At 32.5% G+C, this 15152-nt stretch overlaps 2 protein-coding genes across 2 annotated transcripts; one reads left to right on the top strand and one right to left on the bottom strand.

Annotated features, from left to right (window-relative positions):
- Positions 1–341: 341 nt before the first annotated feature.
- Positions 342–6280, bottom strand: LOC125838525 (protein SAWADEE HOMEODOMAIN HOMOLOG 2-like). Its single transcript, XM_049517574.1, has 9 exons — positions 6093–6280; positions 4600–4685; positions 4453–4498; positions 4227–4362; positions 2893–2956; positions 1308–1359; positions 1041–1184; positions 685–804; positions 342–589 (listed from the first exon to the last, which is right to left on the bottom strand). Exons 1-9 carry the CDS (start codon positions 6144–6146, stop codon positions 524–526), a joined length of 768 nt encoding a protein of 255 aa, XP_049373531.1. The 5' UTR covers positions 6147–6280; the 3' UTR covers positions 342–523.
- A 2835-nt stretch (positions 6281–9115) lies between these two features.
- Positions 9116–11738, top strand: LOC125838881 (uncharacterized). The gene is made up of 4 exons (XM_049517899.1): positions 9116–9429; positions 10083–10471; positions 10828–11183; positions 11295–11738. Exons 1-4 carry the CDS (start codon positions 9116–9118, stop codon positions 11736–11738), a joined length of 1503 nt encoding a protein of 500 aa, XP_049373856.1.
- The last annotated feature ends 3414 nt before the right edge of the window (positions 11739–15152 follow it).

Here is a 15152-nt window from a genome sequence, read left to right as displayed (position 1 = left end):
TTTGGAGCTGCTAGGGAGATGTTGTAATTGACTGTATGGATATTTTGTAACTTTTAGTTTTGGTACCTTCTTGGTAGTTATTCAATAAACCTTTACCTTATAAAAAAAAACAGTAGTAATAAAATTGAGGAACAAGAAAATAATTCCTAGTAATACAAACAAAAAAGAAGTGCAATAGGCATGTGTTATAACTGCTTAAATACTCAATATACACTTGAACGAATGCACTTCTATATATCATTTCTTCCAAAACTTGCAACTGCACTGAGCAGAAATTGCACCTAAAAGAGTTGTACGAAACGGTTTGACACATACAACTGTTCAACCTCCAGAACACAGATATACGATATAATAGGCATATGATTTTCAGCTAAATTATGCATTAAGCATATATATTGGTCTAAGATTAAATATGGCCGCAAGGAGCAAAATAAGCTGCAGTTAATCTACTGGCCAAATGAAGGTAAAAATCTGTGCAACGTCGAAAGGCAAAACATGTGGGCTGCACCAAACATACTTAAAACTAAATCTGTGACAAACGCCCTAATATGCTTGGCCGGAAACATAATCTCCTCATATGAACAATTTCCTGAAGCCAGAAAGAACAAACTGTGATAACATAAACTCATCTCTAGTAAAACATGATAATTAATGTGTATATATTCTCGAGTTTTGAATACGCACCCGTGTGTTATCATGATCATATTGAATCACAAAGAGACATCTGCAGCCCCTTATGTCATGAAATTTCTTTTGAATTTCTAGAATACGAGCTTCAACATATCTAGCATTGTCCTTCCCCTCCTAGTTAAATTAAAATAGGAAAAACTCACGTATAAAGTTGAAGCATACTGCAACGAGCAAATATATCTGCCTCTTAGAGGCCATAATAGTGAATATCCATATTTTCTACCATTTATAGTCTCATTTTACACTCTCTATCAACAGCACTAGCCCAAGAAGTTATTTGCTTTTCTAGTTGATCTCTTTTCCTAGAACAATAGGAAAAGAGATTTCCGTGGATGGAAGAACAGGGGTACCTGGAAGCACAAAGCAGAATCCCCAACCCTGACTTTGATACATTCTTTATTCTCAAGAGCTACAGATCGCTCGCGGACCGACTTTCTTACATTTATCCACTCGTCTTCCTCCGGTCCAAATCCCACATATCTCACAAGAACTTCCTGCAGCACATAGTATTTCACAAAATGTCAAGCAGCATCCACTTCCTGAGTTCTATTTTGACTAGTATATTTCTAACATCTCCTTCAGGTAAGCAGCAAATTTGATCAATTTGAACTACTTACAGGTTCTCCTGATTCAAGAAACCGGTGTGAGGTAAATGTATCAACATCATACCTGTCAAACACCATATGCATTTTACTTCATTGACCCCACAACAGATGCATTGATTCAAGTGAAAAATACTAGGTATTACTAAAGCATTAACAAAAAATTCATTATCCTTTCATGAGAGTCAGAGGCAGATTGTCACCACCGCGAATTAACGTTCAGTTCAAACACACAGGAAATACAGAGTTTAGGACATGGATATATCCTTCCCTTCTTTTGCTCCTTTCTTTGTAAGCGGGATAATGTGGGCCTGTCTGTTGAGGGTTAAGGTTTGATGAAGAAAAATTCTGCCGAAATTCTTGAAATGAATCAAGCTACATCTTGTGGTTGTTGTCTGCTAAGAAATTCATTAAACAGCTCCAAAATAAAAGGCAGGGACTTAAGATTCCAATTTTGATCTAAAATCATTGGTTTCGTGAATTAGTCATTATTCTGGAGCAAAAGCCTCTTAAGAAAACAACAGCATACCCGGTGGAATCCCACAAGTGGGGTCTGGGGAGGGTAGAGTGTATGAAGACCTTACCACTACCTCATAGAGGTGGAGAGGTTGTTTCCGAAACACCCCCGGCTCGAGTACAGTAAATACAATGTAGAGAATATAGCAACTAACAGGGTGAACCAACAATAGTGCAATAATTGAAGCACAGTAAACAACTGCCGATGTGAGATATCAAAAATAAGACTACAATAACTCCATGTGATAACTGGTACAAAAAGCCAAAGACTATCTTAAAAGGCTAGCAATGTGACAACCCCTAACTACCTACTAACCATCTAGCCTTATCCGCGACCTCCATACCTTCCTATCTAAGGTCATGTCCTCAGTAAGCTGAAGATGTGCCCTATGACACTGGATAGTTATTATCAAGCATCAGCTCTGAAGGAACAATATGTTGGGTAGCCCGACAAAATTTAATGACCTAAGAGAATATGACATTTTCAGATGTTTATTTACCATTTAGCCATAAATGGTGATAGTAGGGCTTGGATAATTTTAGCTATCAAGGACCAAAGAGTAAGAACTTAAACATTTCCTTTTAGCATTCACCATATTGCATGTTTACAGGAAGAGAGGATCATAATACAGCTCCGCTCAAAAACGTAAAATATTTTACTACCAGCAATCATTGACCACTATTATCAAAAGGAAAAGCACCAAAAAGTAAATTAGAGAAAACTTCTAAAAACAAACAATAGAAAATTAAGATAGTGAATGGATGTTATTTTCCAGTAGATGGAACCCTTTGAGATATTGACTTCACAATGGCGCCTGTGTAGTTGCTCAGCAGTAAAGAGAAACTTTCTTCTTTTCTAGCAATTCTTTTTCTTTATTTTTAGATTTTTTTAACAGGTCAAGGAAGAGAGTCTAGAAACAGAAATATCCAAACATGATTCCATTCTTGCATTTCATTTTAATGGCTTAATGCAGAAAAGTTGAAAATGCATCCAAAGTTGATGCAAAAATGGCCGTGTAGCCAGTACTCATTTCTATTGATAAGAAAAAAGTTGAGACTTTCTGGCTTGCTAATGCAGGCTTACCACGCCCCGTCTACTGAAGACCTAGCCTCAAATTGTAAGTCTGACAGATCTGGAACCTTTTTACCTGGAAAAGAATTTGTTGTACTATGTAAGTGCCATGACAAAACCGCAGGTTTAGAAGTAAAGGGAACATAAGTAGAACTAATAATTAGGCAAAAGAAAGTGGTTTCCAAAACAATGAAATATGTCCTTAGGTAATCCCTAATTTGGCAATTACTGAAAAGATTTTCATTAACTGGATCCTCAAAGAAGTATACATTTTTAGATGGAGGAAACCAACAAACATTCTCCCTTTCACCATTGATATTCAACGCGAGTAGAATGTAACTTCTTTTTCTTTGACAAGGACAAGTAGGAATGTACGTTTAAATAAATCTTAAGCCTTCCATTAGAGTTATAAAAGCGATTGACAAGACCAGGAGACAAAAGTAAGGCAGAATGAACACAACGGACAAAATAGTTTGACTCTCTGTAGCTTAATGAACAAAGAAAACTACGAAAAAAGTAAGACATAAGGAACAGGTCCCAAAAGGAAATGAACAATTTCGTCCTTTGAGAGAACTTGTGAAACAACAGCAATACATGGAGGATTATGAATTGATAGAGAAGGATAGAAGGCATGGTATATTTCAATCTAATCCTGTAAGAAGATCAATCTCATGCAGAATTATCAAATTATCACAGATCATACAACTGAGAAATTTTTTTTGTAACTGAAACTTTTGAATTCTGTGTTTGGTGTTTGAGGTACTATCACGAGAAGTAACTTTAAGCATCTCTCAAGGATAAGTCACCATATAAATGAGACAGGAACAAATCCAGTTATACTAAGAGAGATAAAGAACTTGGAGACAAATGCCTAGAGGAAAATCTAACATGCACAACTGAATGAAAGACCAAATAACTACAATCAGTCTAATATTGGGGGATGTTAAACTGCTGAACGTACTTGGAGCTTTAGAGACGTCAAAAGGTTCCTCATACTGTAACATTGCAAAAATTAATTTGATAACCAATCTAAAAATAAACTGTACAATATCAACTAATGCATAGCTCTAACAAAATTTCTGAACTAAGAACAAAAACAATTTTATTTTTTAAAATAGTGATTATTAAACATGAAGGCATGAGATATCCTTAATTTGTATGCATTATTATATTCTTGCGGGAGAGTAACATTTGTAGTGCATTAGTATCAACTCTAAACTTTTCAAATGGTCAGCCAGGGAAGTAAATAGATGTAGAAGGGAATTTCTCTACCCGCAAAACAATGTTTCATTAAAAACAATTATGTCAGATATCTACTTTCATGGCAAACATAGATCAAAAGACACCTTCAGGCATATGAAATCTTTGATTTTCTTCTTTTAAAGCACATTCTTCCGTCACATCAGGCAGTTTCCTGTTGGACTCTGCTGAATTATACTTTGAGAGACGGCATTTCTGCCTATTCTGGAGCCAAGTTTGGACCTAAATTCAAGTGAAATAGTAGAACTTAGTTCTACAAGGACATTCAACCAAGAATATCAGATACGGGAATAAGTACATTGAACTATGAACCTCAGTCCATTTCACGCTCGGTTTTCCTGCACGACCTTTAGAGTGGCTGCAAAAATGTCAAAAATGTGTTAAAAGACAAATTTATACAAAATATTGTTGTTGATTATTCAACAAGAAAAAAAACTTGATGCAGAAAGTGCAACTCACCTGAAAACCCCTGCCAATTTCTTGCAGACATGTTGGTCAAAATCTTGTTCTCCTGATTGCTTAAGTTCGTTCTCCATTTCCTCAATCTGCTTGAATAACAAGAGATGATGAAAAAATTGCAGTTTACAAGAGAGTAACTGAATAAAATTGTTAATTCCAACATGTGTTGCTAAAGTTGCAGATGCACATCATTTTGCAAATTCCAAACAACGGCTAGTTCATAATGTCCAAAGAAGCCAACAGAGATATCATCCAGGTAAACCTCTCTCATTTTATGTGCTATTCACATCTGCTGTTATACGTGATCATTTTTTATTTTGTCCAATCTAGTACAAAAATGTAAATTGTTTCGAGTATGCATATTAATACGCCATTCACCTTGTAGATATATTGGACCTCTAAGGCTCAACATTAACTTCCTTAACGTATTGCTGGTTGCACAACTGTTCATAGACCACAACTTCTAAATTTAAATTTTGATTAAGTAGAAGGAAAATATGCATTTACCTAGATTTTACGTAACTTCTTACTTATACTAGCAACCAACTGTCCTGCATTATACTAATACACCTTTTTATTATTACAATCTATTTAGTGGTAAGAGGAAGGAGGATCATGCCCCATATAAAACCAAAAGCGCTCTCTGCAAAACAAATCAACTGTGTGATGTAGTGCCTAAGGGGTCATTTGGTTGCATAATTCTAACCAGCTACCAAACAAACCCTAACTACATCAATCTTTGTTCACTTCCACAGGGCACTATAGAGCTTTTTGTTTCTTTATGACCGTGGTGTCCGGGTCAGCTTTCGAGCACCTCGACTAATTCCACGGGACACTTGTCATCTCCCACCAGCAAGAGGTATACCTCTGTTTACCAAGGATAGGAAGAGGGGAAGAATCACCTAGTGTTTGTTTGTCTCCACTGGAGTTTTAGACCTAACATCTCAAGGTTCTCAACCACTTCATTCACCACTGAACAAGACCCATGGGTGCAGCACAGTATAGAGTATGTTCAACCATCTTCATGAATTAGACCAGACAATACTCATACATAAAACCAATTAACAAGACAACTTATGAAGACTCCCAAAGAGAAATCAATACAATCTTCAAGTTAAGCCAAAAAAGGAAAAGGGGTTTCAACACTGTCACAAAACAAAATGCTACTACGCACACGGCTATAAGCTCTTTTCTGAAAAAGAGTGCACCAAAAAAATTGCTGATTATGTCACCACCTCATCAAAAAAACTTTTCATTTATTCTAATAACATTACTACCATGTCTTAACTCTGCATGCTCTCTAATACAATTTTGGAAAGGGACACTTCTATATATTTTGATTATTCTACTGCAACAGAAAATTGTAAACACACATAAACATCATAAAGATCATTTTTTTTCGAATACCCACTAAAGTCAAACCTTTAAAAAAACGTTTTTTAAGAAGAATACAATGGAACAAAAATAACAAAATTTTGAAATGGGTAAAGCACCTCCTCTTCTGTAAAGCCAGAGAATGATTGCCTGTGCCTGGGACGAAGTTCCATTGAAGGATAAGATCAAAGGGTCATCGCCGAAAGCTCTTTAACAATGGTTGAAATTGAGTGACACCGGGTTTTGAGCGCCTTCTTGTGTTCTGTTTTCCTATTTTTTAGGGGTCTGTTTGGGTTCAAACAAGAATGGAGTATTATAGCAAGGAAAAAGAAATATACTGCAGAAATAAGATGGTGAAAAGAACATTTCAGAAACTTCGAAACTATTTTTGGGAACTTTCAAATAAATTTCACTTAAGTCCCTATACTTTTGTGTTTGGCAAATAATACCCTCTTCATATCTTTTGAATGAGACATTATGAAAAGTATATTTTAAAACTTTACTTAAATATGAACATGACAATTCATCATCGCATTAAGGGGTCGATTGGTACAAAGATAATGTAGGGGTTTAGTAATGTAGAAATTAGCTATATAGGGATTAGTAATGCAGATATTACTTTTTATCAAGTGTTTGGTTCATTAATTTTTAATTGATTTTGTCTTTGATTTAAAACTCTACAAAAAGTTTCTTTCCTATTATACATTTGAGTTTATTAGTGAGATGACGAGAGGAACTTGCTCGGATGGTAAACACTCCTCACTTCCAACCCAAAGGTTGCGAGTTCGAGTCACCAAGGGAGCAAAAGGGGTGGGAGCTCCTAGGGAGGGTAAAAAAAAAGAGTTTTGTTAGTGAGATTTTCTATTTCATATAATTGGGATCCGGCGCCTCTCCATTTCCCCAAGTTCTAGATTGGATTGGAGACACATGTCATAGTTTAGAATTAATGGTTGGGATCTAATTAATTAAAGCAAAGTCCTAACCATAGTTATTTACTTTCATATATTTGTTTCTTAAATATTTTTGCTATCCAGTATATTTTTCCTAAATATATTTAAAACTTTTCTTTACTGCCATGCATACATATTTAAAACTTTTACTAAATATTTTTACTTTTTTGAAAAAAAATTATAATAAATTTAAACGTTTTTATTAATTCTAATAGAGTATTAAGAGCTACACTGTCTATAGAGCAATATGGACTCCATTTTGCAATCCATTATATTTTCCCTAAATATATTAAAATGTATTTTACTCCTAAAATTAGAAATGTCTATAGAGCAATATGGACAATTATTTTTTATAGGACTTTCTATTTCATTTAACTAATCGAATTAAATACTAATATTTGAGGATTGTTATTAATTATGAGGTGTGATGTATCATCACGGAGATCCTTAATGTCACGATGTTATTTCTAGTTTCTTGTTGATCAAATATCTTAAATTTAACCTAGATTTAAGGATACTTAAATTGTTCAAATACCTTAAGCTTAGCTTTTAAAAAAAAAAATAGTTCAAGTGATCAATCGACGAACTACATTGAATAAAATGACCCCCAAAAAATGGAGAACAAATATTAGTGAAACAATTTGCTACGGGTTACAATTAAATCAAACTGTGGTTATAACATTTAATTTGAATTAATAGTTTGTTATTTTATACAATTTTCGCTCGCCACTCTCGTTTCTCGCTGGGCAGTCTCTCATCGCCTCTCTCACTTTATACAAACACAAATGTATAAAATGTGTTTGTGTTTGTATAAAGTGAGAGAAAATTGTATATATACATATCTTTTCGTTCCCCTCTCACAGATCTCGCTCGTCACTCTCCCAGTTCTCGCTCGCCACTCTCACTCGCTTCTCTCACTTTATACAAACACAAATATATAAATTGCATTTGTGTTTGTATAAAGCAAGAGAAAATTGTATATACAAATACAAATACATATATTTTCGTCATATACACTTATGATTATACAAATACAGATCTTCATCTGCCCAGTTTTCTTTTGTCTTTCTCTTTTTCTCGCTTTATACAAACTTTGATTATACAATTGATTCTGTTGTATATGTATACCGAAACAGATTATACAATTGCTTCTTTTGTATATGTATAGGGAAATATACATATTAATAGTTGTTATGGAGCTTGCTCTATAAAATAAGTTTTAGGTGATTTCAAAGTTATAAATATGTAAAAATAGTTGAATAATTTTGTTCTGTAATGTAGAATATATATTTTAAAGATAATGTGATTATTTTTTTTAACCTTCAAAAATACATTTTAAATTGAATAACCTACAACAAAAATCTAAACGACGAAAAACTTTAAAAAGTCAAACCTAAATAATAGACAAATGACAATTAAAAGTTCTCTTATATTATTTTCTTGTTAATGCCTAGGACTTCAAAGTCGATTAATAACCTCTCTACACCATGTAAAATTTGCTCAAACTATCTTATATTTATATCCAAATTATTATTAAAAAGAAAAATTAACCACTGTAATATATTCTAATTAAAATAAGTAAAAATTATGCAAAGCACATAGCATAATAAATAAATTACTTCTTATCCCTACTCTTTCATAAATTACAAAAATCCATTTATTTTAGTGTCTTGCGGATACATTATTGTGCGGGTGAAAACATTAATTTAAAAGCTGTAATTATCAGTTTAGTGCATTAAATAAGGAATTAAAAACATAAATTATAATTGACTGCCACAAATCACGTATATGTTTCTTTTATCTACCAATCAGTCATTCAAAAACGCTTACTGAACTAGAAAATTCAAATTTCAAATTCTGAAATTGTGTCTCCCTGTTTTTCAAAAAGTTGTAGAAGGTTAATTCAAAAAAATTGCAGCGCAACTTTGGTGAAGATTTGTAATGAATATTTTGATCTTGTTAAGGCATTCAGGAATATGTGAAAGTGATGTTAGATACGAGCGATACAGAAGTGATGGGATAGTGGTTGGGAAAAATATTTCGTTCGTGAATCTTAGTTCAGAATTGCATATTGATGAATCGGAAAAAAAAACATCGAGATTGTAGAAGGTAATTCGTCTCCATTATGTATTCAGAATGATATGGGGATAAAATTGTAGATAGAAGTGAAGAAACCTGATGTAGGATTCGGTATGTATCCACTATGCATTGATACATCGGATAAAAGTGATGAAGAGATACAAAATTTTGATGCAACAATAGGTGCAATTGTGTGTGTTGAAGGTGGAAAAAGGGACGCAAAGGCTCTAAGCATTGTTGAATCAAAAATTTGTGATTCCTATTACATACCAGAAATGGAAGTGGAAAATTTTATATCAGATACAAATGTTTCTGATGTGGAAGTGAAGCAATTGTACAAGGATAAGGCAACTCTAATAGATGTAATGGCAAAATACAAAATAAAGCATAGCTTCAATTTTAGAGTTAAAAGATCTGATAACAAAAGGTATGTGATACACATATATGATAACATTCTTTATTTTTATAATTTATTTGTTATTATGTTGATCATGATACACAGATAACATGTGTTACGTGCAATTGTAGGTATTAGGTATCATGTTCATTTTGAGTTGCTTCTGGTTGTTAATGTATCAATTAAGAAGGATAGGTGAAAATTGTTTAATATGCGTATTGTGTTCAGTGGATACAATAAAGTATCATGTTCATTTTGAGTTACCTTTGTTTATTAAAGTATCAATTAAGAAAGATAGGTGAAATAAGGCTAATAAGTGAATTTTGAATTAGTTATCTGATTTGTATCTGAACAATATAAACTGAGTCCTCATTAAACTGTGTGATATATTAATATGTGTGCACATTACTATTTAACTAAAAATATTTGTAATAATGTATCTTGTACTGTTATTTTGTTTTTATTTATGAATTGATATATTAAACCTGATCAAATAATAAATACATATGGTATAATTGCAACTACATATTAGCATGTTATTCAGATGATTATTGTTGGAATTTTAAGGCGTCTGTTATGAAAGATACAGACATATTCAAAGTGAGATACTTCAATAGTGAACATACATGTCCATTGAGGGAAAGGGTATTAAGTAAGGTACAAGCTACTGTTGGGTTTGTTAGTGGTGTGACAGCTCCAAAGTTGGTGAATCATAAAAGAAAACATACTCCAAACGATATAATTGATGATGTTAGGTCACTATATGATGTTGAAATTTCTTACCAACAAGCATGGCGAGCTAAAGAACATGCATTGGAGATGATAAGGGGTAAACATGCAGATGGATATAAACAGATGCCAAGATACATATATATGTTGGAGACTGTGTATCCAAATTCATATATATGGATGCACAAGTCGGAAAAAATTGAGTTTATGTATCTATTCATATCATTAAGGCCAATGATGAGAGGGTTTGAGTTCTGTAGGCCTGTTGTTGTTGTTGATGCTTCACATCTTAGCGGAGCTTATCGAGGGATATTTGTATCGGCAAGAACACTCGATGGGGCAGGTATGTCATGTTGTTTATGAATTTAATTTTTTAAGATAGTAATTTAACATTATGCAACAATTATGTATAAAGAATCATAATGTTGTGTTTTTCTATGTTAAGGTTGCATATTGCCGTTAGCTTATGAAATTGTAAACACGAAAAATAATTGTTCATGGACATGATTCTTTCAACAGTTTAAAGATGTATTTAGTTAGAGAGAGAAAATGTGTGTTGTATCTGATAGAAATGAAAGCATAATGAAGAGTGTAAGTATTGTTTATCCAAATGTTCCTCATTTTGCATGCTTATGGCATCTATGGAAAAATGTTTGTACAAACTTCAGGAGAAGCAGATCTACACTAAGTGATCTGTTTTATTCAATGGCAACGCTAATCGAAAAAATGATTTTGAAAAATTAATGGCTAAATTGGAAAAAATAAATGGCAGAGTTAAGAAGTATCTTCAAGATGCTGAGTATGAAAGGTGGTCTAGATCTCATGTAGCAGTGAACAGGGGGAGAATGATGACTTCGAAGATAGCGGAATGTATCAATGGTTGCCTTGTTGATGCACGACAATTACCTATTATAGACTTTCTGAAAGAAGCTAGAATTCTATTTAATTTTTGGAATTGCAAAAATCGAGAAATAACATCTTATACAAAGAAAACATTAGGGAGGAGATTTGAAGAAATATTGATTACAAACGCATTCAAAAGTGCGAAAATGAAGGTACATATGTGTATTACAAGTATTGTGTATCTAGCTTTACTTCTCATTATATTGTTGTGTACACTAAATGAAAATTCGTGTAATGTATCTCTAATTTGTAAATAATTGCAGGTTGTTTCATTTTCTGAATTTATTTTTTCAGTGTATGAAGGTGGCATAAGATACATTGTTTGTCTTGAGAGGAAAACTTGTTCATCTGGTAGATTTCAACATGATGAGATACCTTGTGCGCACGCAATGATTGTTTTCAAGAAGAGAAATATTACAGATGTACACCCCTACTGCTTTGATTACTATAAACATGATGCATTAACAAACACATATGCAGTTCCAATGGAATCAATGTCAGACAAAAGCGATTGGACAGCTCCGGAATGTGTTTTGGAAGAAGTCGTCTTGCCATCAATATACAAAAAAAAAATGCCTGGTAGACCAAGAAAAAAGAGGAAGAAAAATTCAGATGAAAAGCTTACCACAAACATGAACTGTTGTGGACGTTATGGACAAAAAGATCACAATAGAAGAACATGTACTTTCTTCCCGAAAGATTCTTGATGATTACTTTTTAGGAGTACTTTTATGTTTCATGTCTAATAATTCTCAAATTTGATACTTTATAAAGTACTTTTAGGTTACTATTTTCTGATGCAATAAAAGAAAAATGTCATGTTTTCAATTCTGGCTACATTTTTTTATTGTTAATTTCTGATAGAGTTAGTTTGGTATACATCTTATGTATCGATACTTAATTATTTGTAACTTTGGTATGTGATAGAATAATAATATCTATTGTTGTGATGTGTGCCAAAGTTATAAGAGACAACATGTAAAAATAGTATCATTTGAGATGTTTGAAGCAATTATATATCATATACATAATATCTTTTTGTATATTTTGTATCTACTAATAATATAGTATCAGTCGTTTTGATTTTTATTAATATTATAAGAGACAATTTGTATCATGTGTTGTGATACATACAATTTTGTTATTTGTGGACGCAATTGTGTATCATGTACATAATAATTTTCTGAAAAGTTTATATCAGCTTTAAAAAAAAAGTTAGAGCAAGTTTGATACCAATTTTGTCTATTTGATACTTAATATTTTTGTAACTTTGGCATGAAATAGTAAAATAGTATCAAATGTTGTAATTTGTACCAATCTTATAAGAGACAATTTGTACCATGTGGTGTGAAGAATAAAATTTTGTTATTTGTGAAAACAATATTGTATCATGTACTTAATAATTTTGTGGAAATTTTGTATCAATTTCACTGTAGTAGAAGCTGTAGTGATGTGTATAATACTTATAATAAACAAAATTTAATAAGGTATTAAAATGTATTGAAAATGAATTTCAAAAAGATATAAAAAATTATGGACATAAAAACACTTCAAAATTAGAAGTATGAATTACTTAGAATTATCATGTTAACTTGGGGAGGAATACTCGAAAACACTTAATGTATCTTCAAAACAATAAAATTTCAGCTCTTGACTGTAAGTCAGTAAATAAATTACTATTATACATTAATCAGTTCATCAGCTGTCAATAGAAAGAAGTCACCCCTTGGCTTTGTAGGATCATCATTCTCGCTAACGTATCCCGCCTTGGCCTTATAGGTACCATATTTTCATAACAGTGCTGCATATCTTGAGCGAAGATAGTCACTTTGAAAAGGGATAGATGGGACATTTATTTTGTCGCTTAGAAATTCAAAAAATGCACCTACATACATTCTGCAGTCATTGCAAACAGAAAGAAGATACAATATAAATTGAATGAAATGTGTAAGTAAAGAAAAGTGGATACAATACTGACATGCTATCGCTTTCTTGTTGCATAATGTCATGAGCAAATTCCACCTCAAACGGATGTTGTGGAACCAACAATTCACCAGTTTTGTTGTCTTTATATGCATTCAATGCTACCCAATCAATTATGTCGTTTTATCAAAGAATCTACTATCCTGAAGTAGTTAGGAAGGATCACAGACAACTGTTTTATCTCATCGGATTGAACTTTTTTCCTTGATCCCAAAGATGAGTCAAAAACTCGTATTAACCTTTCCTTAAAATAACCACAACCAACACCCAATGAAATTCTTCGTCACAGTTGACCAGAATATATACCTCATTTACTAGATGTCATGGTAAAACAGCAGGGACAAAAAATTCATTAATGATGTCTTTGATTGACCTTTCATATACAGATACAACATCAGCTCGGGCAATGTGTTCTTGTGTACTAAAAGTATCATCTGCATGACTGCAATAATACCTTTTGTACGCATTGTTGATATATAACTTGAACAAACAGTTGCACGGAGTGTATATGCATTGATCCATGCTTCTTAGTTTGACTTTTTGCGTAGATGGTAAAAAATTGCATCTATGTACTGCAAAATAAAGAAAAAAAGAGCATAATACATAAAACAATAATATATGATAAAAAGTCGATGATACATGTAAAAATTGGCAAACACAAGTAGTAACTGAATTTTTGAGTAACACATGTTAATTGTGTATCATATACATAATTGTAGTGTATATTGTACTTGATCAGTCCAACATTTATTTGGCTGTGACATAGTATAAAACCAGTTCTTTTCCAAAGGAAATGCGACAACAAAATTCATACAATCAAATCCAAATAGAGTAGATTTGCCTCTATATTTATCCTCTGATGGTTTCCTATGAAAATGATTGTAGCAACATAAGAATAATTTAATACAAAATCAAAGTATAAAGATACAATAATACGAAAACTTACTTATTCGCATATGATTTGCTATAAAGATACATTAATAAAAAAAAACTCACTTGTTTGCATGTGATTTGAGGAGTCCCTTTTGTATCCACTAAGAGTACTCTTGTATTAAAGCTGACGAAACTTGATAGGTGATGCCACATCCTTCAAATGGAGTGTATGGGCGAATGTCATCGTCTATTTTCCCTTTGCCCTTATTGTTGAATCCAAAGGCAGTCAAATAAGGAGACTGCAAAATCTTTGAAGGCATTTCGTTATGTGGAGCTGGAGTCTTTGTATCAAGATTGTGTGCAGACTCCTTGACTGAAAGTTGGGTAGGTGGCTGGCTGTCAAATAGAAAATCATCACTGCCGGTTAACTAGAGAGGTATGATTACACTCAGTTGGTTCGACATTAATTGGCTCGTTTGAAAGTTTGTAGACAAGTGCATCTATGACTGCTTCAGTGTCGGATGAAATAGAAGCCAATGTGGTAGAATCCTACATCATATCAGGTAATTATAACAAAATATTACAATTTACATACGCAACTGTTGACTTTTTTCAGTAAAGAATTTAGAACTAGACCGATGTATCAACAATTACTGAATTTGAAACATGTTTTTCGAAGTCTTGTTGAATTGTATCAACACATCTTCATCACCGCTCAATACTTTTTGTGTCTAATTGGGGGGCTTCTTGTCCTGCATCCTCCTAATAAACAAAATATTAGATATTGTTTTTTTTTTCAAAAATAATTAATGTATAAAATTAAAAACTTTTACTTACCACTTCCTTATTATGAACAATCTCTTCTACCGGAACATGACTATGGTGTATTGTGGGTATAACATCTATGTTGAATCTTTCATAGCATGTTCCTTAATGGATGTCTCATCATTTTGTGTTTGTATATAGTTATAAGGAAATATAAATTAAAGTATCTGTTAATGGTGATTCAAAAAAAATATATAGTATCAACTGAGATTTTAGTGTATAATGTACAGCCAATGATATACAAAAAAGGCAACGTTTTTCATTATGAATTAAAATTACTAAAGTATCAATCTTATTAAATGATACATTGTTAATAATTTTAATCGAATTAACTAATGATTAAAAGACATTAATTATATAATTAAATTGAAGTATTCATATATATACCTTTGCAATATTTTTTTCAAGTAAAAACATATTATTTTTTCAACCTCCACAGC

This window comes from Solanum verrucosum, unplaced genomic scaffold (genome assembly GCF_900185275.1).
Source record: "Solanum verrucosum unplaced genomic scaffold, falcon-dt-bn FXZP01000182.1, whole genome shotgun sequence".
In the NCBI taxonomy this organism is placed as follows: Eukaryota; Viridiplantae; Streptophyta; class Magnoliopsida; order Solanales; family Solanaceae; genus Solanum; species Solanum verrucosum.
The sequence above is the reverse complement of the archived record's forward strand: the minus strand, read 5'-3'. Positions and strand labels throughout refer to the sequence as shown.

Excerpts from the sequence above, each read along its gene's own strand:
- LOC125838881 (XM_049517899.1), top strand. The coding sequence starts at position 9,116 with ATGTATCCACTATGCATTGATACATCGGATAAAAGTGATGAAGAGATA. Across the intron at positions 9,430-10,082 it reads AAAAGATCTGATAACAAAAG|TGGTGTGACAGCTCCAAAGT; the intron begins GTATGTGATACA and ends TGGGTTTGTTAG. Across the intron at positions 11,184-11,294 it reads TCAAAAGTGCGAAAATGAAG|GTTGTTTCATTTTCTGAATT; the intron begins GTACATATGTGT and ends AAATAATTGCAG.
- LOC125838525 (XM_049517574.1), bottom strand. The coding sequence starts at position 6,146 with ATGGAACTTCGTCCCAGGCACAGGCAATCATTCTCTGGCTTTACAGAA. Across the intron at positions 1,360-2,892 it reads TCTTCAGTAGACGGGGCGTG|GTATGATGTTGATACATTTA; the intron begins GTAAGCCTGCAT and ends GGTGTTTGACAG. Across the intron at positions 1,185-1,307 it reads TTCTTGAATCAGGAGAACCT|GAAGTTCTTGTGAGATATGT; the intron begins GTAAGTAGTTCA and ends TATGTGCTGCAG.